The sequence below is a fragment of the Triticum urartu genome, chromosome 6 (assembly GCF_003073215.2).
Source record: "Triticum urartu cultivar G1812 chromosome 6, Tu2.1, whole genome shotgun sequence".
Lineage (NCBI taxonomy): Eukaryota > Viridiplantae > Streptophyta > Magnoliopsida > Poales > Poaceae > Triticum > Triticum urartu.
Window position 1 is genome coordinate 35,625,412 of NC_053027.1, and position 23,704 is coordinate 35,649,115.

At 45.6% G+C, this 23,704-nt stretch overlaps 1 protein-coding gene across 1 annotated transcript; it reads right to left on the reverse strand.

Moving 5' to 3' along the window:
* Positions 1–6,821: 6,821 nt before the first annotated feature.
* On the reverse strand, positions 6,822–10,830 carry LOC125516239 (S-(+)-linalool synthase, chloroplastic-like). The gene is made up of 7 exons (XM_048681715.1): positions 10,604–10,830; positions 9,738–9,987; positions 9,197–9,569; positions 8,803–9,021; positions 7,845–7,983; positions 7,353–7,592; positions 6,822–7,162 (listed from the first exon to the last, which is right to left on the reverse strand). The coding sequence occupies exons 1-7, from the start codon at positions 10,793–10,795 to the stop codon at positions 6,890–6,892; spliced, it is 1,686 nt and encodes a 561-aa protein (XP_048537672.1). The 5' UTR covers positions 10,796–10,830; the 3' UTR covers positions 6,822–6,889.
* Positions 10,831–23,704: the final 12,874 nt, after the last annotated feature.

Below are 23,704 nucleotides of genomic sequence, written 5' to 3' on the forward strand. Positions count from 1 at the left end.
ATGGTTGTGATGTGGTATGATAGGGTGGTATCCTCCTTTGAACGATTCGAGTGGCTTGACTTGGCATATGTTCACGCATGTAGTTGAAACAAAATCAACATAGCCTCCACGATATTTATGTTCATGGTGATTTATATCCTACTCATGCTTGCATTCAGTGTTGATTAATTTTAATGCATGTTCATGACTGTTGTCGCTCTCTAGCTGGTCGCTTCCCAATCTCTTTCTAGCCTTCACTTGTACTAAGCTGGAATACTGCTTGTGCATCCAATTCCATAAACCCCAAAGTTGTTCCATATGAGTCCACCATACCTTCCTATATGTGGTATCTACCTGCCGTTCAAGTAAATTTGTATGTGCCAAACTCTAAACCTTCAAATAAAAATTCTGTTTTGTATGCTCGAATAGCTCATGTATCAACTAGGGCTGTATGTATCTTCCATGCTAGGCGGGTTATTCTCAAGAGGAGTGGACTCCGCTCCTCACTCAGGAGAAAATGGCTGGTCACCAGGATGCCCAGTCCCATGCTCAAATCAAATCAAAATAATTGCAAACAAAACTCCCCCAGGATTTTTGTTAGTTGGAGGCACCCATTGTTTCGGGAAAGCCATGGATTGATGCTTGTTGGTGGTGGGGGAGTATAAACTTTACCATTCTGCTTGAGAACCGTCTACAATGTGTGTAGCATGGAAGATATAGAGATCTCTCGATTGTCATGTTGACAATGAAAGTATACTGCTCAAAATATTATTCATCTCTATTTCAAAACCAAGCTCTGGCACCTCTACAAATCCCTGCTTCCCTCTACGAAGGGCCTATCCATTTACTTTTATGTTGAGTCATCATCCTCTTATTAAAAAGCACCAGTTGAAGAGCACCGCTCTCATTTGCATGTATTATTATTAGTTTACCTTGAGTATGACTGTGACTAGATCTCTTTTACTATGAATTACAATTTCCAGTCAGCCCTTGATCTTCAGGGGTGCTCTGCATTTATGTTTTGCGGTCTCAGAAAGGGCTAGCGAGATACCATCTTATTATATCATATTATGATTGTTTTAAGAAAGTGTTGTCATCCGAGATTTATTATTATTGCTCGCTAATTGATTATGCCATTGATATGAGTAAACATGAGACCTAAATGTTATTGTGAAAATGGTTAGTTCATAATTTTTGCTGAAAACTTGAATGCTGGCCTTACATATTTACAAAAACAAGAGCAAACCGAGTTTGTAAAAGTTTTTCTTTATCACTTTCAGTTTGTCAACTGAATTGCTTGAGGACAAGCAAAGGTTTAAGCTTGGGAGAGTTGATATGTCTCCAACGTATCTACTTTTCCAAACACTTTTGCCCTTGTTTTGGACTCTAACTTGCATGATTTGAATGGAACTAACCCGGACTGACGCTATTTTCAGCAGAATTGCCATGGTGTTATTTTTGTGCAGAAATAAAAGTTCTTGGAATGACCTGAAAACCAACGGAGAATATTTTTGGAATATATAAAAACTACTGACGAAAGAATCAAGGCCAGGGGGCCCACACCCTGTGCACGAGGGCGGGGGGCGCGCCTACCCCCCTGGGCGCGCCCCCTGCCTCATGGGCCCCCTGGTGCTCCACCGACCTCAACTCCAACTCCATATATTCACGTTCGGGGAGAAAAAATCAGGGAAAAGGATTCATCGTGTTTTACGATATGAAGCCGCCGCCAAGCACTAATCTCTCTTAGGAGGGCTGATCTGGAGTCCGTTCGGGGCTCCGTGGAGGGGAATCCGTCGCCATCGTCATCATCAACCTTCCTCCATCACCAATTTCATGATGCTCACCGCCGTGCATGAGTAATTCTATCGTAGGCTTGCTGGACGGTGATGTGTTGGATGAGATTTATCATGTAATCGAGTTAGTTTTGTTAGGGTTTGATCCCTAGTATCCACTATGTTCTGCGGTTGATGTTGCTATGACTTTGTTATGCTTAATGCTTGTCACTAGGGCCCGAGTGCCATGATTTCAGATCACCTATTATGTTTTCATGAATATATGTGAGTTCTTGATCCTATCTTGCAAGTCTATAGTCACCTATTATGTGTTATGATCCGTTAACCCCGAAGTGACAATGATCAAGATACTTACCGGTGATGACTGTAGTTTGAGGAGTTCATGTATTCACTAAGTGTTAATGCTTTGGTCCGGTACTCTATTAAAAGGAGGCCTTAATATCCCTTTGTTTCCAATAGGACCCCGCTGCCACGGGAGGGTAGGACAAAAGATGTCATGCAAGTTCTTTTCCATAAGCATGTATGACTATATTCGGAATACATGCCTACATTACATTGATGAACTGGAGCTAGTTCTGTGTCACCCTATGTTATAACTATTGCACGAGGAATCGCATCCGAGATAATTATCCATCACTGATCCATTGCCTACGAGCTTTTCACACATTGTTCTTCGCTTATTTACTTTTCTATTGCTACTGTTACAATCACTATAAAACCAAAACTATTACTTTTGCCACCGTTACCGCTATTATTATATTACTTTGCTACTAAAATACTTTGCTACAGATATTAAGTTTCCAGGTGTGGTTGAATTGACAACTCAGCTGCTAATACTTGAGAATATTCTTTGGCTCCCCTTGTGTCGAATCAATAAATTTGGGTTGAATACTCTACCCTCAAAAATTGTTGCGATCCCCTATACTCGTGGGTTATCAAGCGCCCTTTTGCACCGATTATTTGATGAGAAGGTCTCAAAGACCGTGAATACTTTGAGATCGTCGTCCCCCGAAGAGTACTTCTCTGGGTAGTGTTGGTGAGGATACCCTCGCCGCTCTTGGCCACTTGCCGGAGTATCCAACATGCCCGTAGGCTGTGCGTTGGTTCGGTATTTAGCGTCATGTCTATTTGACAGGGCCTATCGAGCCATTCCTCGAAAATAGTTCTATGTCCCGTAAAGGGCTTGATTTTCTTGTCCCTGGGATGATGATCAAGTGCCCCTTGAGGGTGCATCCTTTTTGCCCATACGGGAGATGGCTTAAAGGCCCATGGTTCCCAACGGCCTGTCTGAGTTTTCCAAGCGCTTTCCATTGCGCAATACTTATGTACTATATGTGCCAAATCTGCAAAGTGCAGTATGCGGCGCCGATTGAGGGCATTGAGTATCCCCTCGTCCGTACAGTTGCGGCAAAATACTGATACCGCATCTTCATCGCATCAATCTTTGATCTTGTTTTTAACAAGTAGGAATCTAGCCCAAAAGTGATGGACTATTTCCTAAGGTTGCTGTTGTATATACATTAAATCGCATATGTCCGGAGGACCGGAATTGCTTGGAGAGTATTGATGGTGGTGGGTGGGTGGGCTTAAATCCGAACCCTGTCCCACTGTGGAATCCGGATTTTGAGAATTTTCTGAGGTCATTGGCCCAGGATCCGGAGTGTCATGGGGATTTTCAGACTCAGCACTTAATTCTATGTTCGGAGGATAGATAATCTCCTCTTGAAGATGAGTGTCCAGCTCGTAGGGCTCGGAGATCCGAACATAGTTTGTTTTTAGCATGCGAGGAGTGGTATCCTCAACTTGTTCTTCCACAACAGTCACCAGGTGGGTGACAGGTGGAGACCTGATTTCCCTCTGGTCGGGTTTAATCCCAATCAGATCATAATCTGTTGCAACCCCCAGGGCGGTGATGCGATCTAGCAGTTTGTTTAAAGACGAGACATCTACCGGATCCATCTTGTCAACGCTTTCAGGGTTGATGCGGAGGTGATTTTTGGCAATCCGGGGGACTGCCTTGGGCTTAATGGCTGGGCGGGTGCCTATGGTGAAATTGTCGATCTGGAGGATCTGCCCAGGAACTAGGGCTTTTCCAGAGGTGATTTTGTCATTGATGACGAGGCGGCCATCGATCCTTCTATCGACAACACGGAGGAACTCTCAATGAAAGCACCAATGTTGGTGTCAAAACCGGAAGATCTCGGGTAAGGGGTCCCGAACTGTGCGTCTTAGGATCGAAGGTAATAGGAGATAGGGACACGATGTTTACTCAGGTTCAGGCCCTCTTAATGGAGGTAATACCCTACTTCCTGCTTGATTGACTTTGATGAGTATAGGGGTTATAAGAGTTGATCTACCTTGAGATCGTAATGGCTAAACCCTAGATGCCTAGCCTGTATGACTATGATTACCCCTATGGACTAAACCCTCCGGTTTATAAAGACATCGGAGGGGGTTTACAGAGGAAGGAATCTTCATATCCAAACGCCAAGCTTGCCTTCCATGCCAAGGAGAGTCCCATCCGGACACGGGGGAGAGCCTTCCATCTTGTATCTTCAAGGCCCATGAATCCGGCCCATGTCACATAGCCCGGACGCCCGAGGACCCCCTAATACAGGACTCCCTCACTCCCACTATAGGTACCAACAGGTAACCACAATAATTTCTCTAAATCTTCCTTGTCTAATGACGAAAACTTCATGGCCAGGTATGTTAAGAAGGAACTCTAGTACTATTGGACCGGAATGATCAACATGACAAGCTCTTGTTCTGACATCCTCAACTCCTAGTAAACTCCAGAGATCATTTGCTTTAGGACACTCGAAGAGAAGATGTTTGATGATATCCGCACTAGCGTTACACACCGGACAATGTGCCTGCACCTTTGTGTGCCTATTAGCTAGGACTGCATGGCAAGGGATGGCTCCGCAAAGCCCTCCAACTAAATATTTTGACCTTTAATGGACATAATAAACTCCATACCATACTCCATATAAATTAGGAACGGAAGTACCTACACCATTCTCAATTTCCTGTTTATTCCCATATTGATTTTCCCATTCACAATGGTAAGCATAACGAACCGAAAACAAGCCATTTGTGTGCCTCCATGCCAAGAAATCTATCATATCATGCGTCAGAAGGGGAATAGCTAAGAATCTTTGAGTATCAAGATGCCAGAAGATCTGATTCACTAGTTGAACATCCCAATATGTGGTGGTTGGGTCTATAAGATCGCTCACATGAGAGAGAAGTTGACTGTCTGTGTTCATAAGAACCTTCTTTGTAGGCGATTGTGGAATCCACACATCTTCCTAGATATTTTTTTCTCCATTTCCAACTCTTCACATATGTCCCTTAAACAAAAATCAACTTCTGACATAATACTCTGCCACGTATAGGAGGACCGTTTCTTCATAGTTGCATTAAGAAGGTCACTATCCGGGAACTATTTGGCCATCAGAAAAGAAATGCATAACGAGTCTGGGTTACCAATGTTTATCCAACCCCGCCCCCTATATAGCCCCTCCTTTTCTAAGTCCGCACCGCTAAAAAAATAGCATATCAATTATTGATGAGTGAAAAATATTCAAATGACAGTAGTCCGAATCCATTGTTTTAAAGAAGGGAGAAAAATTAGCAAAAATTTAGCACGGGGATTTCGCCAAACACTTGCCGGGCTTGGGGATCCCCACGCGACGATATCTACATAGGAGGATGGTACCTGCATGACGGACGGATGAGAGGTGGAACAACAACGTAGGCAAAGCGGCATGGCAACCGGGTGGCCAAGGTGGTACAGTGGCGGCGACGTCCAGGGATGAGGACGTCCAGGGATGAAACAGATGCAGAGCAAGGGGGACACGATATAGATGTGGGATCCAGGTGTGGTTTTTCGTGGGCCGGGGGTGTCGAACTCCTACACGACGGAGGTTCGAACTCCCACAAAGAGACATTAGCACAATATATTGTACTCGGTGTTTCGATAAAAATAGGCATTAGCACAAGTATGTGAGAGAATGTTTAATATGTATTGTTTGTTTAGTGGGTGGGGCTAGGCGCTAGATCCCGATTAGTCGCCTGCCAGCCGCACGATGCACCTCATGTGAGTCGTGCGATTTGTGTGTCATCCTTCTCATCACACCGCTCGCAGAAAAAGGGGGGAATCCCTTGCATGTCTGGAAGAGATAGAGGAGAGAGAGGGGGAACAATGAGGTTGTGTTCGGCGTGGCTAGAAAAGATAGAGGAGAGAGAGAGAGGGGGGGGAGTGGGGTTATGGTGAGGTTGGGTGGTGGTCTAGACATATCCGGACAATCTCATCCCTCCCTCCCTACACACGAGCTGAGTTTGGGGGAGTCCTTAGGCTTCCTTCCCTTTGACTGTTGGTCTGTTGCACGTCACTAACCCGTCATGTGCACCGCTGGCCACCTAGATCTAATATGTGTGCTGCGACACTCTGCAGGGTACTAGTGCACCATGCACGCAACCACCGTTAGTCGGTGGTCGCCACTCGCACCATGTGGCCCCACGGACGGTGCCTCCACACACTCGTGGATGGGATGGGCTTACCATTGCCATGGGGAGGACGTAGGGGTGGGGATAATGGGGTTTCCTTTTTTGGTTGGAAGGACATCAGTGATTAGGTGAAAGCTTTGATGATTTTGGTTATATTACATAGATTTTGTTGGGGATTCTTAAGTTTAGGTATGATTTTTCTGTAATTAGTTTAAATCTTGGCCTGATTAGTTGGCAGAACTTTCTAAAATTTGTTCAAAGTCCTATGGATATTTGTTCAAAGTTCACAAAAAATATATCTTTTGATGGTTGGAATGGTTCAGTTAAAATAATTTCATTTTGGGGGTCCAATTATCTGGGTCTTTGAGGTGAAAGATAGGTGTAGATGAAAGGCGGGTGAACGGTGTCAGGATGAGATGAGCAGAAGGTAAAAGTTCAAGAAGAGCTCCGGAACCACGGGGTTTGTCGGAAGTGAGCATCCCCATGATCACCCATCGATTAGCCACCCTCGTAATATTAACTCCAATATATGTAACGACCACAACAAGAATACACTACATTTACAAGACTTTTGTACAGTTAATGTACTGGTCATGTATGATTCAGAAGAGTAGCATTCTGGTGTAATCCTCAAGGACAGGGAGCCTGTGCTCGTGGTCGTAGCCATACATGACGCTGACCATCCTTGCGAAATTGAGTGACGCTCGAATGAAGGTAGGGGATAGTGATGACCTCGTCCTGGAGAAGCACTCCCTGTTGAGACACTCCCACTCACCTGCAATCATCTCTAACATGTGCCCCTCCGCGTCGCTATGAGGGCTCTCTTTTAGGTAGAGCTCCTTGTACGATCCATCGAGCCCTTCTTGTGCTTCATCCTGCATGGGACATAGAGAAAAATAAATTAATGTGCATAAAATTCACATAAAATTCCTTTCACTACTTGGCCATTAGTTAATTCACATAAAATTTCTAGTAGTAATCCTTTTTAAAATATGATGTATATATGTGCATGCGCAGCTGTACATGCATTTCATGGGCGTGTCAAAGTTTTTGGTGTGTTCTGACCTTTGCACTGCCCATGTCGTCCCAGAGCCTCATGATTTTTGCTGGGCATGAGATAATCCGAGACATGTGGTCGTTATTTTCCTCCGTTAAATCATGGCCTAGCATGAAGAGAAGGTGCATAAACAAAAGTGGTGCTCCTGAGGTGATGATGCCGTTTCTCAGGTAGTCCTCCCGTGTAGGGACCTGATTACCAGACAACCATTTTGCCTCAATCATGAATCCATCAAACAAAGTTGCCCACTGCAAGATAACGTAAAGAAGGTAAGCTTTCTCCAAGGAAGCTCCAGTGTTATATTGTTAAGATTTTTAAAAATGATCAATAAAAAATTGTAGTACATAAATTTAAATATTTTTTTTGAAAGGAGGATTACCCCTGGCCTCTGTAGCAGGAGATACACACAGCCATACATAAATACAAATATATGAGGTGATACTATTAATATATTTAATTTCTTAGGCAAGCAAAATGAAGAATTATTCCAGAAGACATACGGCTTTCTTGAGATGATTGATTGAGTTCAGTCCATGCTCTTTCATGGACATGTCAGCGATATCATTTGTTATATTGTAAAGAGCCTTGTAGCATGATATCATGTAGCTTGGGAGTGAATCAGCTGCTTCAAGATTCCACCTGTCAAAATGTGCATTTTGTGTGTGAAACTTTTATCACAAGAACATGTACTTATATATCATCGTATAAGGCATTAATTAAACCATGATTTTTTCCTCCATTAGCAAATAGATGCCACTATTGGCACATAAATTCTACCATATGCTATTTCCATTTAAAACAAAAAAGTATAAATCTACAAAAAATACTCACAAGCCTCGTATGTTTAACTAACATATCTTCTATATATAAATAAATAACCCCCATTACTAAATTTCTACAGACATGTGCATGCTTCAATGCGACCTCAATTATTGATCGGATAGCGGTCCGATCAAAATCTTGTGGCATTAGCAAGTCATGCATATACTCGTAAATACATTTTTTGCACTAATCTATCCATGTACAACATGCCACATGAAGTCATTCTCTTCCTGCATTAATTTGTTGTGTGGGCATGGATGATATATATGTGTTGGACACTTGGAGCAGCAAACTTATATAGTTCATGCTTCACATTTTTGTTAAAAGATGTGCCGCGTTAAGTTCAGTTCAATTTCTTCTCTCTTTTTATACAAATTTTTGTCAGATATTCATATGTTTTATTGTTTCTAAAATATAAACCAAGGACAATCTCACATTGTTTTTTCCATTAGTTTTGGTTGTTTTCAAGCACCTAGTTATGCACTTGTTTTAACACGAATTCCCGTGGCAACATGTCAATGTTAGAAAAAGTATGATTGTTTAAGTGGACTTTTTAGGAGGCTATTTATTTGTGCAGGACGGAATTATGCGGTGAGTCAAAATGCATTAATCTGTAATGGGAACATGCATGCTCACATTATGATTGCCTCATTAAAGAGGGAGAGCTCCTCTTGTGTGGCAACAAGATCAAAGATGTCATCCACAATGTAGACCATTGAGATGATCTTTGTGGTCGCAATTCGATACTTAGAGAAGGAGTAACCCTCGAGGATAGTCATGGGCCACATGTACCATTTCACTACTTGGTCCCTTGCAGCCGGTATTTCTTTGGCCAATCCCAAATCCATCCACCATCTGTGTGTGAAATGAACATTTAATAGTAAAAATCACCCCACTTTTAATTGTGGGATTACATGAGCAATTAAAATTATTAATTTATAGAAAATTTGCAGGAGTTCTAGCGTTTCTCTTATCAAGAGAATGAGTAGATTAGACAATCTCTACAAAATTAATTATGGAAGGAGAGTACCTGTTAACCTCTTGCATTTCCCTCTGATGCTGAAACTTGTTAATCTGAAACTCTGCAACTGCCAGCTTCTCAATTGCAGTGTTCCTAGTGGGCAAGCTCTGGAGGTAGCTCAGGTGGTGCCTGGCCTTGTACTGCATCAGGCTGACATGATATGGATGGTCTAGTGATTGCCTTACATATCTTGCAAGCTTTGGCTCCAAGTACTTCAGTGTAGATCTAAGGTGTTTGCCTGAGTACTCCTTTGCCTTGTAGAGCGAAGCTTCTCCCATGTTGAGGTGTGACACATCATGCAAGCTCAGCAATCCTCTGATGTCTTGGCTATGAGCTAGGCTGAAATCACCATTACCATCTGCAAACTTTTGAAGAACCTCATCTGCCGCGGTGAGGAGAAGGGTTTTCAGGCAAGTACATATAATGAAAAAAAATATCTGGGATAATCTGCTTAAGGAAGACAATATATTTTATTCTGGAGTTGGCTACACCTATGTTATTATGCCACTCACACTATTTTGTAAAAATATGTAAAATATAGTTTGCTGACCAGCTGAAACATGATATCCAGCTTCCCTCATCAGCCTCATGGAAAGGGTTACATCGAGGAGATTATCACTATGTGTGAGATCCATGCATGAATCCACGACATTGCTGATCTCGTCTTGGAAATACTGGTCAATGCAGAGGTGTTTGAGGTGATCAACAATGGTCATCATGCCGCTGCTGCTTTTTGGGTGCCGAAGGAACAACGCTTGCACACCTGTTAGGCCTTCTTGGTGTTGCACGGAGAGCAAATTCTTTGTAACAAGAAAACAAAATTTAGAGACATGTGTTATATCATAAACTACTAACCACTATGAGTTAACAACAATCTTGATAACATTCATTCAAATATTTCAAACTTTGACTTTTAATGTATGAAAATTATTTAGATTGCTGAGTCATATACTATTGATCATCGAACTTCTCACAAAATTACTTCCAAAATATCATAAGCTTTTAATGTTTTGTTAAACATCTTCCTATAAAATTACGGTTCATCTATGTCCCAATCAATTGAGATTTTCTTAAGTCTTTGTCGATTTAGAAAAATGAAACCTACACTTCTAGAAAAGTGCAAGCCTTATTCTGTTCTGAATTTATTGAGATTTTCGCAAGTCTATTTTGATTTAGAAAAATGCAACCTGCCAATATAACTGAGACTTCGCAAAACGAGAGAGAGAGAGAGAGAGAGAGAGAGAGAGAGAGAGAGAGAGAGAGAGAGAGAGAGAGAGAGAGAGTACACAACAAGCGTGCAGTTTCAGTGACAAAATATTCATGTTAACTGTTGTGCCGTACCAGAACTATATATACCTTTTTTTTTGCGAAAAAGAACTATATATTCCTTTTTTTTAGAACAAGAACTATATATACCTGGAAGTCACAGTTATCGGACAGCGCACGGGACGTGGCCCCCCGTCGCCCATGGCAGATCACCGGCGCCCAAGGGCAGAAGAAAGCATTTGGACGGCCTCTCCGGCCACCGTTTCCGGCCACCGGCGAAGCCGAATGGAACATTATTGGCTGGACGGAGAAGGACAAGGAGGTGATCTGGGCAGCAGCCATCAGTTCCTTGATGCAAATGGCTCTTTGCTAGGCAGGTCTTCGGATGGATGATACGGGCTGTGCAAGGATGCCCCCGAATTTATAGGGAGAGGAGAGCTCGATCGCGGCATCGATTCCCTGATGTGTGAGTGAGTTGAGTGGTGTCCGGCGTGTGAACCTGGAAACCGCCGCACAAAGCATAGTCTCACGGTTGAGCCACGTGCAAAATTCACCGGTGAATTTCTTCCATCGATAGTTGAAGCCTTTAATAATCTCATCGTTGCACTGAGTATATATATACGGGTATAAAAGGCATGTCTACACCCCCAACCGTACCTAAAAGGATGTCATGTACGCAGAAGAAAATGCTGACGTCTAAGCTGATTTAATTAGAAGAAAGAGAAATTTGATACTTTGCAGATAAAACTAGGACGCCGATATCCACCACATGTGTGGTATATTAGACATGCGCCCACACACCGTGTGTGGTGTGAACAGGAGGCAGTCCACACGGGCTGTGTGTAGGCGAATATTAGAATTGCCCACACGTGCGGGTGCAGCTACTTCGTGCCACACGCCCAACAAATACTACTCATTTTCACCCCGCGCGTGTGGCACGAAGCAAAAATGCCCACATGTCCTGGCGCAGCTACGTTAGGTATCCGCGGGATGACGATTTAGTTGTCATCCTGGATGACAGATGTAGTTATCCGGGATGGCAAGTGTAGTTGTAAAAGCATGACAACTCTATCTGTTTTGGTTAACTATAATTGCCATGTCTAATTTATGGTAGTTGCCGTGTGTGATTAACTACTTGCTACATATGGTCAAACAGTAGTTGCCATGTGTGTTTACCTAGTTGTCACGTGTGGTCCAACCATAGTTGTCATGTAAGGTTAATCACACTTGTCATGTGTGTTTATCTGGTTGCCACGTACGCGCAACTGCAGTTGCCATCTAGCAAAGAATCACAGTTGCCATATGTGTGTACCTAATTGCTACGTTTACATAACTGCAGTTGCCATCCACAACGTAGAAGTGTCGTGTGGGCGAAAAGCAGTTCGCCCACATGCGCATGGACTAGGTGGTGGCTGTGTGGGCAGAAACTAGTTCGCCAACACAGCGCCGCTGGCAAACAGCATGGTGCGGGGCGTGTGGGCAAACTCTTCAACGCCCACACACCAGCCTCATCCTACGTGGCATGCAAATTTTGCCTCAATGTGTCAAGATTCATGCAAATTGCACTGGATGATGATCCACGCGTGTGGGCGAGTTACAAAACTGCCATACGTGTGGGCGTTATTATTTCCGTAAAACTATACCATCGCGTCAGATGCTTATTTTCACTGTATGGAACATGTTACAAGGGAGAGAGGGATTGGTGAAATAGTTCATTGTATTACTTGAGCCTCGTGGGCATATATATAGGAGTACATGATCTACTTGGAGTACAGGGCAAGCCAAAATATTTCCTAGTCTAACCTATGTTTCCTAATACAATCACGTTACTCAACAGCCCCCCGCAGTCACAACGATAGCGACGCAGACGGTGAGACTGGAGAAGAATCCGAAGGCAAACCGACGGACACCCCCCCCCCCCCCCACAGTTGTAACGGTCGATGCATCGCGGAGTCGTGGCTGGAGTGAAAACCGACGAGGTTGCTCAAGCAAGGCGGTAGCCCTTTGTGCAGTTTGTCGAGGTAGCCGAGAGCATGGGTGGTGGAGCCGTGGTCGAGGTAGCCGTGCGAAGAATGCCGTGGTCAATGTCGAGTCGGGGTGGCCGGTGTCGAGGAAGTCGCCGTGGAGCCGCAGGCGCAAGGGGGCGCCGAGTTAGCATGGGCGCAGTAGTGTCGAAGTAGTGGTGCGTCCGGAAGAAGATGTGGTTGATGACGCGTCGCGGCGGGTTTGCCAAGCCCGGGGACACATCATGGACGAAGGCACGCACCGGTGTTGCCAGCACCGGGCATGCGTAGACGGACGAAGACGAAGTTGACGAAGCGCCGACCAGGCTTGCCAGGCCCGGAGACACGTCGCGGATGAAGGCACGCATCGGTGTTGCCAGCATCGGGCATGCTTAAATGAGGGACCTGCACGAGCTGTACGCCATATCAGAGAAGTCGGAGAGGCCAACAGAGAAGAACTCGATGACGATTGCGGCGTCCATCGGCACGGGGCCGATGTCACCAACGGTGGTCGGAGTAGACGAAGTGATCGGGGTAGATGATGGCGATGCTGGCGACGGGCTGGTGCTTGGACGAAGACTAAGGGGGTGGACGGGCGGCGCGGCAGCGGCCAAAGAAGAGCAGCGGCGGCGGCTAGGTTAGGAGTGCGGCGGCGGTGCTCGAAGTAGGCGAAGAACCCTGACAGCGTGACGAAGACCGGCGCGGATGGTGGCGTTCCCGCGCCAAGGGAGACGGCGCGACGCATACCACGGGAAGTCGACGCGCAGGGACGGCGGTGTACCGCGGGCCGCGGCACTACGGCCCAAAGGGGCGATGTAGCGGCAACTGGCAGGTCTGGGCGACGACGGAAGACCTCGGGGCGGTCACAGGGACCACAGGCCACGGCGCTACAGCCCGAAGAGGCGGCGCAGTGACGGAGCATGGGTCGGTGCAACCGCGAGGACGGCTTCGGGACCACGGCGTGGATCGCGTGCCACGTTCGCTATGGCCCAACGGGGCGACGCAGCAGCGGCGCGAGGGTCGGTGCAACCACAGGGACGACCTGAAGAAGACGGGCCCGAACGAAGATGGACCATGGGTCGTGGCACTACAGCCCAAAGGAACGACGTAGCGGTGATGTGGGTCGGTGCAGCCGGAAGAACAACAAAGTGACAGTGCTGCGGCCCGACAGGGCGACGCAGCGATAACCCGATACTCGATCAGTGAAAAGGCACGCTATACTCGGTGATGATCTTCAGGGATCCAGTGGAATTGCGCGCATGCGGTTGATCAGACCGGACATGGCTAGCCAGATCAAGAAGACGTGAACGAACTCGATGAGGTATGGGAGACGTGCATCACGCGGCTGTACAAGAGTGTTTTTTTTAGCATCAGTACAGACACAAGCGCTCATATACACGCGCATACCCTCATCCTTATGAACACATACACGCACACCTACCCCTATGAGCACCTCCGAGAGACTAAGCCAGCATACCATCTTGAGATTTACGAAGTCACCGTAGGCGCCTCGTCGTCGACGGGAACGTCTCCTCCCACTAAAAGCGCATCGCCGGAAATCCCGAAATAAATCCAAGAATAATGCGAGCACCAGAATTTAAACCCTGATAGGTTGAGGATATCACTGTTCACCTAACCAATTCAACCACAGATTGATTCGCGGCTGTACAAGAGTGTTAGGTATGCAAGCATACATGCACGGGACGTGCAAGCAACCAACTCATGCACGCCGTGACGGGCTAGCAAAAGAGCAGCCACGCCGTGAGCGGCCACCACAGCCGGTGAGCAGCCCAGTCGGCCTCGGATGTTGTAATGCAGTCGTTCTTGATGGATGATGAAGATATCGATGGATGACGATAGCCGGCGGAGAACATCATGCGGACGGACGCGCGGACCTCAAGTGTTCCTGAGACCCCGCATCTCGTTCCAGCTGAAGGTTGCGGTGTTGGCGCCACAAGGTTGGAGTAGAAGCGCGGGGGTTGATGACGACGGCGGGCGACGCAAACCGATCTAAGATCGGAAAATCAAAAAAGAACCGCCGATCAAGACGACCGATGGAAAAGAGAAAAATCCGGAGCAAGGGCTTGGGGAAAAAACTCTCTGGGGCAGCCGGTTAACACGACCGGCGGACGAACTCTAGGTACGGGCGGCGCGGCCCTCGGCGGCGGTCATGGAGGCCGACCGCCCCGGAGGCGGCGCGCGGGTGCGGAAGCGGCGGCGGCTAGGGTATGGATTGTGATTAGGCTGATACCATGTTAGAAAGGAGAGAGAGATTGGTGAAATAATTCGTTATATTGCTTGAGCCTCATAGGTATATATATAGAAGTACATGATCTATTTAGAGTACACGACAAGCCAGAATATTTCCAATCTAATCTATATTTCCTAATACAATCACGTTACTCTCAGGGTTTGGGGCCTGTTTGGTTCACGCCCAGGTCAGTCGCGCCAAATTATTGGCGAAGGATTTCGCCGCCTCTATCTCACCAGCGTGCGGGCGTTGAAGTTGAACGAATGACCGGAAAATTGACGTGGACAGGGAACTCTGGCTACGAACCAAATAGACACCGATACTCTACTTATTATGGTCAATGCCAAAAGTTTGGTAAGGCAGCCTCAGGCTGCAAATCCAAACAGCCCCTTGAACCCTGAGCGGTGTGTCTCCTTTCTACCCAACCAGTTTTATCTGAAGAGAACAAAATAGAAAGAAATGTCGCTCCTCATCGTGAGAACAACGAAAGTACTATTTCCCTAGTTTCCACTCAATTTAAAAAAGCGATTCGGATCCTAAAGTAACTTAGACTAGTAACATTTCTGCATGCATATGTTACTACTCTACGTTACTATCTACATAGTGGGTAGTAATACATGTGTGATATAATGCAAGCCTTCATTTATTTAGATGTAGAGACATTTTGCCTTGGGGTACGTTATATTAGAGTAACATATTTTGTTACTACAAATATCTCTCCCCTTGTTGAGTACTTGTCACATAAGCAAATTTGCCTTAGGATGTGCCATGTTACTAGCTAAGTTAAGTTAGTCATAGTAGGGAGTATGTCAGACTAGTAACATGCATAAGTTACTAGTCTATATGTCACTACGCTGAAAAAAATAGCACGCTATAGCATCGACCATAGCACGCTATAGCATTTTGAGAATTGTCTCGCTAAATAAATCACTGTACAAATTCTTGCTAATAGCACGCTATAGCATGATATAGCAGGCTAATAGCATATTTTAAAGCCAGTGCTATTTTGTTATAGCGCGCTGTTTTTCCCCCTTGGTTACTACCTCTATAGCTGGTAGTGTCATAGGTTTCGAAAAGGTATGATAACAGAGACCTCTATTTGTCTCTCTTCTTTTTAATTACTTGCCACATAATTTTTTTTACTTATGTGACATGCATGTTACTATTTATTTTACTCTCACTATGACTCATCTTACTCTCACTATGGCCAGCCTTAGAAGTTGTTTGGTTGGTGCCCATGCCGGCCCTTTCAAATAGCGCTTTCCAAAATTTTGCCACATGAATTTGCCGCCAGGAATTCGCCCGAAGCAGCGCAGCCTGCTACAAAATCACGAGGGGTGACCAAGTAATTGGCAAGGTTCCAAAATTTTGGTTGTGATCCAAAGACAGGCCAACCTATTGGTCAACGGCCAAAATTTTGGAGATACAAGACTTGCCCAAATAAGACTGCCAAAGACTCAAGCCTTTCAGATTGTAACTCTCACAAGAACAAGTATTATAGATCCAATCTAGGGCTTGTACTATATAAACCCATTCATCAGTATACATCTTTAAGTAGGAAGTACAACTATTACCCACCGGGGGTGATCATGTAAAACCACCGTTTTCTTGCTGTCTCCGATGAGATCCCTCTGGGCTCATATCCCTTGTTTTATGCTTTACAACTCGTGACTTGATCATAAGATTGGCGTTGAATCAATCGTCGATAATTTGGATGAAGGATGGGTAGAAAGCGAAAGGCTTTGTAAGACCTTGATCGTTGTCGGCGGTTTCGACGCTCGTGGGCGATGCTTCCCACCTTGTAGGCACTGCCTTGAACCCCCTCGTCTAATAGTCTCGAGGTGTTGTGTGTACCGACACGTATGGTGATGGTGCTGATGCATGAGTGGGATTTTGATGAGTTTTTTGTTAGACCCAAAGCCATTCTGTGCTAGATGCTTCTAGCCCGGCCTCTCGCCGGTACTTGGTGCTTGTAAGAGCAGCCCCTATTAAGACAAAGGCTTGTGCTCATGGTGAGGATCAAGCAAATCCTGTTTCGTTCGGAGCTTAGTTTTTGTTTTGCTTCTTGTTAAATTGTAATGAGTGTCTGATTGCCTTTGATTGTTCACTTCTCGGTGCTCGTATCTGAAGCTAGCTAGTGCGCCTAGCTCTACTTCTAGTCGGTTGATGACTTTATGTTAGTTTTTGTTAATTTTATTTACGGAAATACCATATATTAAGTGGCACAGACCTTTATAAAACACCATTACATAAAGTGAAAAATACATCCATGTTTTTGGGGTGTCGAAGTCTTATTCATCTCCTACATTTGGCATGAACAAAGCTCGTTGTCATCTCTATGTTTTTGTCTTAACGGAGCAAACTTGTTGAAACTCAGAAGTTTAGTGAAGCATGGGCCGAAAAGTCATCAAGGTAGTCCAGAAGTTCGCTATTTCACTGAACCCGTTTCAAGCCGGGTAGAAGTCGTCTTCGAGGCCGGTCGTCGTACGTTGTCCAGGCAGCAGACACGGAGGACTATGTGTGAAAGGTATCACGTATATTCATTGGGACATTGACATGTACGCGCTCTCGGTTTCTCTGGCAGCCGCAACTAGCTGAGGCGTCTCTGCCTCAGAGAGCACGAATTAACCCGGGCCACAGTCATCACGGCGCTATAGGCCGGGAGAATTGGCCGGGTTGACGGAGACATGGAATAGCTAGTCTTGAACACTAGCTAAGCTATAGCTAGTAGACAGTACAGGTGACAGCTCCTCAAAATGTAGGTATCCCAAAAGAAAGGACTGACTGGCGACTGGTCTAATCAACAACTTTGACAATCTGTGTCTAGGGAAGCTAGACACAGATTCACGAACGTAGACATTCGTGTAACATGTGCACTTTTGTCACTTTCACTAGTCAAGTCAAGAGCTGTGGAGCTTCCACCCATGCTCCGGTCAGATTTTTGTTACTATTTGGTTACATACGGGGGTACAGCGCATTACGTGACTGAATTTTTGCCATGTCATGTGAGATTGTTGTTGACGGATTGGGACATGGTCCAACTTCCAAGAGGTATCTTACGAGGATGCGTTTGCCAATTTGGTCCTGCCTGCGAAGAGCCAACATGAAGTCTCACGCTCAAGTGCAAAGGATTTTTTTGTTGTTGATATTTTTTTAATTTAAAATGTAGCACTAAATGGATACAAAGTATAATGAGCAACATCCGATCTCTACATAGTTAGGATGCACACAGCTACACACCATTAGACAAAAGTAAAAAAAAAAGACATGACTGCAACAGTAAAGCCATAAATGATCAACACTATGCCTATGCCTATTATGCAGGAGACAGTGGACCGACTCTAAGAATCTAACTAGCGCACAGTAGTGTTATGTGATAACATCAGTTCGATATTCATGACTCGGGATTGAGCTAACCATCAAAGAGTGAATCACGTAGAGATTGATCCACACTTTGTTCGAGATCGCGTGGCCATGGGTGAGGCTCCGGCACCGTACCTTATCAGCTATTTTTGCCAAGGGCTTAGCAGCTCCACTCTTCTTGGAATTTGGGATAGTCTTAGTAATCACAAGACACCAGTTTTTGACTTAGGGAGGGTGTTAGCGTGGATGATCAAATTGCAATTTTTTGCGGGGACCAAATTGTATTTGTATATGATACAACCGTAGATGCGGTTCCTTGTAAACATTGCCCATTTCTTGTATGTCTAGAAAAGAAGGACACTTGTATTCTTCACATATACCGGTTATGATGTTGTATTTGCACAGCTCCCAGGCTTCGGCTCTACTTAGTAAGACCGATAGGAGTCGCTTGCGTCGCTCTCCAGGGCGGCACGGCGAACCCTAGCCACCGCCGCCCCGTCCCTTGCCTTCGCAGCCGACGGCTTGGCCACTGCCGAAGGAAGCCGACGGGCGAAGCCCGCCTCGATGGACGGCAGTGGTAGCGTAGTCTCTCCCCGCGGCGTGGTGGATCCGACGTTGGACCCCTCGTCAGTGCGGCGAGGTGGATCCGGTGGTGGACCCCTCGTCAGTTCGGCGAGGTAGTTGTGCGTGGCTGATCGGGGTCGAGTACGAGGGATTCGGACCTTGTTGCCTGGATCGATCTCGCGACGACACCTACATCTTCCGCCGGCGCAGTCAGGGTAGCGACCCTGGCATGCGGCGGCGGCCGACTCCTCCATGGTCGATGGGATGAGTCGTTGGCTTGCCCGACCGAGTGATGGGTGACGGTGGTAGCCGCAGATCCAACGCCCCGTCTAGATCCGTTGTGGCGTGGCCTTGGCCGGCCGGTGACGCGTGGAGGGACCGGTGAGGGGCGGCTGGATGCCCTTGCCGGCCTTCCGGCGGCAACATATGTCTTCATGGCAAGGCTCCGCACGGATCCAGTCAGCTACGAGATCGGGCCGACGTAACTTCTGGTGAAAATTGTGTTGACTGCGGTCATGGCAGACGATGGTGGTGTCTCTGACGTCGTTTTCTTCTTTGAGGCACCGTCGTTGCAGGTTGTGTCACCACGCTCGAGATGTTCCGGGGGAAACCCTAGATCCGCGTATCCCAGATCGGATGATGACGGCGCCTTCAGTGTCGTTCTCCCTGCTGAGGGCATCATTCTGGAGCAGGAGCTAGCTGGAGGAGACACGAGGAGGAGCGGTGTTACAAGTACCGCAAGGCCGGGCTGGTCTCGGTGGCGTGGTGCAGTGGAGTGTTGGCGACCGGCGTGTGTGGATGGGGGTGCATAGGATGGTGGTGATGTCTAGCATCGCGGTGACGTCGACGGCAGAATGACCCGGCGAGATGAATACGTTGATCGCTCCTGAACATGGGACGACGGAAGATGGTGATGGCTGATTCTAAAGCATGTGCATGCGGTGTGCGCAGAGAGTCTAGCTAGACCGATTGGTGCTCTCGGCTTTCTGGCAGGCAGCTTGGTGAGGCGACCGGAATATACGGTGTGTGTTGATAAACGGTTAGGGCACGCCAATAAGCTTGTAGGTGTAATCACAATAGTTTCCGAAATAATGACTTTGGGTTGATCTATGTATTTATTTTGTTTGATTCTGTTAAATACTATAACAAAGTGGGTGTGTGCATCCTCGATGCAGAGATCAGAGGTAATCCTTCTTTAAAAAAAAAGCTTCCGAGGCTTCAGAAATGTGATGATGGAATCGGATTGCAAGGAGCTCGTTGATCTGTGGCTTATTGGGCCCCTGTCATGCTCGGTGGTTGCACTTCTACCAGATGAAATTGGAGATATAGCACCTCAGTTTTCTTCTTTTAGTATTCATCGTGTAAACAGATCGACTAATCTCCTAGCTCACCAGTGTGCTAAGTTCGCCTGTACACTGTTAATGAGTGAGTTGGCTCGATGAAACTTCTAACTTTCTGTGTAACAGTCTTCTGGTTGATTGTTCTAGAAATGCTTTTACTGAATAAAGCTCTCTCTTCTCTTGGCAGCTAGGGCACACTTTTTCCTCCAGACTTTGCCGGTGAGCCCATGGATTTGCCTCCCCCTCCTCTCTGTCTGCTGCTCCGACAACCGTTGGTGGGGAGGAGAATTCCGGTGCCTTCGCTCCAGTTAGTAGTTTAGGTTTAAGTTTTAGGTCCTCGCAAGTGCGGCGCTCAGGTGGATGGTGGCGCTTCTTCTTTAAGTTTATCTTCCGATCCTCCACAGATCATCCATTAGGATGCAGTTGATGGAGCTCCGACGTAGATTTCTGCCATCTCTGTGGAGCGGTGAAGTTAGGGTTTATCGGCATGTGGTGAGATTTGTTGTCAGATGTTTCAGATCTATGCAAGAGTTCAACAACGACGACTGTGGCTCCAACGTGTTGGTCCTTAGGGGCATGTGCACGAAGACTTCACAATTGTCATTGACAAGATCAAGCCGACCCCGGTAGGGGAGTTGCGACAGCAGCGCGTCGGCGGCTTGTTATAGCAGCAGTAGCGATATCAGAATCTTGATGTAGTTTTTATTATGTTTGAGATGCTTCGCACTTTCGATGAATTTTTATAATAGATCTAATCTTTTCACAAAAATAAATAAATAAATCTCTTTCATATTCCCTCCAATAAAAGAAAATATACAAACTTTACAACTCATGGTTAATACCTAATTTTCAATAGAATCGATCCGTGGGGTTTAACTGGGTTAAATTTGGGTCAGGTCCGCTCGGGCCAGGTCTGTAGATCGATGTGGATCAATTTTGGGACCTCGGTATGGACATTGTGGTGCATTAGGAATAAACTCGTTATTGAGCGTGTCTTTCCGATCAGGCCCACTAATGTGATCTTCAAACTTATGGCTTTTTGTAGCTTTGGAGAGCCCTTTGCAAGCGGTGAGATAGGGCGGCTGTCGACGAGATGACTAGGAAGTACAAGAAGCTTGCGGCTCGGGTGCTCGTGGCCATCTACCCTCCTCGAGGCTTTATTGTATCTTTTAGGCTTGTTGTGCTGTTGCCCACAGCTAGATTTATTGTACTCTCCTCTCTTGTGTTTCTCCGTATTAGCTTTTGTGGACCTCTGTATTCTGTTGGCCTGTATCATGATCGTGCTTTATCTATAAAGCTGGGCGTGGAGCCCTTTTGGTATTGGGTTAAATTTTGCTTCTGCTTAGCTTTAGGGTCGCTAGCTAGATTGTCCAGTTCTTTCTATACTCATAGCTAGCACGGTACTTATGCATGTAGTACGATGTATGATCGTCATCGCACACGTCAAAAAATGACGACACAATCTTGTGTGAAAAAATGGTTTAGGCACAAGCCTACAGCTTGCCAGAGACGTCGCTGCCATGGTGCAATTTGTTGCCATCCAAGCTGTTTCGGCATCATCGAGTGCATGGCCGGCCGGCCGGCCCCAGTCCTGGAAGCGAAATGTATGGTGGATCAGCAGCTGCAGCAGCAGCGAGACAGAGCAGCTGTGTCGGTAACCCCCACAACATGACGACACGTACGTCGGAGCCACATGGTACTGGACTCACTGTCACATTGGAGCGAGTCTTTTTTCCGGTGTGGGTTCCTACGAATTATTGCATGCTCCAGATCCTGAGCCCATAATTTTCCTTGAGCACTGCTACACAAGCGATATTTTTAGACGGCATGCAGATGACGTTTTCCATCCAGCCATCGATACTTTTGTCCCTAAAACATGTGACGGTGCAAATTATTTATCGGCTGCACGTCGGGTACATAGTGGTGTGTGTACATTCATTCCGATTTTCTTTTGAAGCCTCACACCGTAGAACAATTATCCGACGGTAAATTGTTATTAATCTACTGTATCACTAAGCTCCTTAGGGGTAAAAAGCCTCACAATCAATTGAGGTGTCCAATTAAAATTGGGTCACCCGATTTTGACCAAGTCAACAATTTCTCAATGCTCCCATTCAGTTCTTTTATACTATACACTATGCTTCCTAATTATTAAATCCTCACAATTAATTAAGATCTTCAGTTTATGACTTGGTCAGCTGATTTTGACTGGGTCAACAATTTCTCAAAGAGCTCTATCTTAGTACAACTTTGTACTAGCTTATTTTGGAACAGAGGGAGTAACATACTCGTCTTCAACTCTGAAAAGGTGTTGCTCTAAATCCCTTGTAAAGCAGATCTTCCAAGAAGCCAAAGATGGCTTGTTGTTTTTTGAAAATACGTCCATTTCTTTGCTGCCAAATATGCCAGCACCCAAGGATGATCATCTCCAGTCTAATCTCTGTAGGGAGAGACGCCCCAAGCAGAAGTGAATCATCATAAACCGGGGTACCCCTTCTTCTATTAGCAACCATAGAGTTCCAACAGTTCAGAGCAAAATCAGAGTCCCACAGCAGATGCCTGCGTGCGAGTTTCTTCAGTGTGCAGATTACATAAAACACAACTATAACTAGGGAGGAAGAGATCTTTTCTTTTTAGCATGGCTCTAGAATTAACTCTGTCATGCAAGATCAACCAAAAAAGGATTTTGTGATTTATTTTGTAGGCAGTCCTCCACAGGTTCTGGAACAAAATATGAACCATGCGATTACTATTAAGGAAGAGTATATTTGAGTGGCAGAAAACTTCTTTTTAGGGCTATTGAAGAACCAACAGTCATTTTCAGCAGTGTGAGTGTCGGGAATAATTTCAACAACCTCTATAAACCGATCATAGGCCTAAATGGAAAGGGGAGTGTGAAAGAGATCCCGAATGCTTTTAGCAGATGAAGCAGAGGCCACTAAGATGGAGTCATTTTGGGCAACGGAGTAAAGCTCTGGAAATTTGGCAGAGAGAGGAACATTAGTCCATTTATCATGCCAAAAAAACAGAATCACCCTTGCCAATATTGCATTTTGCAAACTCCTTATAAATAGGAAAGCGTTTAAGATGAGCCTTCCACCAAAAAGAGCCTTCCAACTTGTTATTAGGGGTATCTGAGGCATAGTATTTTTCTCAGATGAGTTTGACCCAAGGCAGGTCTTCTTTATTCAAAAACTTATGAAGATTTTCATGAGTAAGGCTTTGTTGTGAGTGTGAACATCTTTTATTCCTAGCCCTCCTTGGTGTTTTGGCTTGCAAATTCTATCCCTTGCAATTAGAGTAGATCCTCTATCCTCCATGCCAAACTTCCTCCATATGTAATGCCTCAAGTATTTGTTGATTTGATCCACTATAGACATTGGCAGCATGAGACAACACATGAAAAAGATGGGTAGGGTAGAGAACACATACTTGATCATGAGAATTCCTCCATCATAGGAGAGCATAGAGGAACACCCCAGTAGCCTTCTTTATATTCTTTGGACAATAGGGAGAAAGTCATCAATCTTTGGCTTGGATAGACAAATTGGCAAACCCAAATAAGTGAAGGGGAAAGGTCCTTGTTGGCAACCAAAGATGGCAGTCAATCTTTGAAGTTTTTTAGGTCTCACATTGATAGGTATGAGGATGGATTTTGTGATAATTAACTTTAAGGTCAGTATGCTCAGCAAAGTGCAAAATCAGGTATTTGATCTGAAGAAGTTGTGTA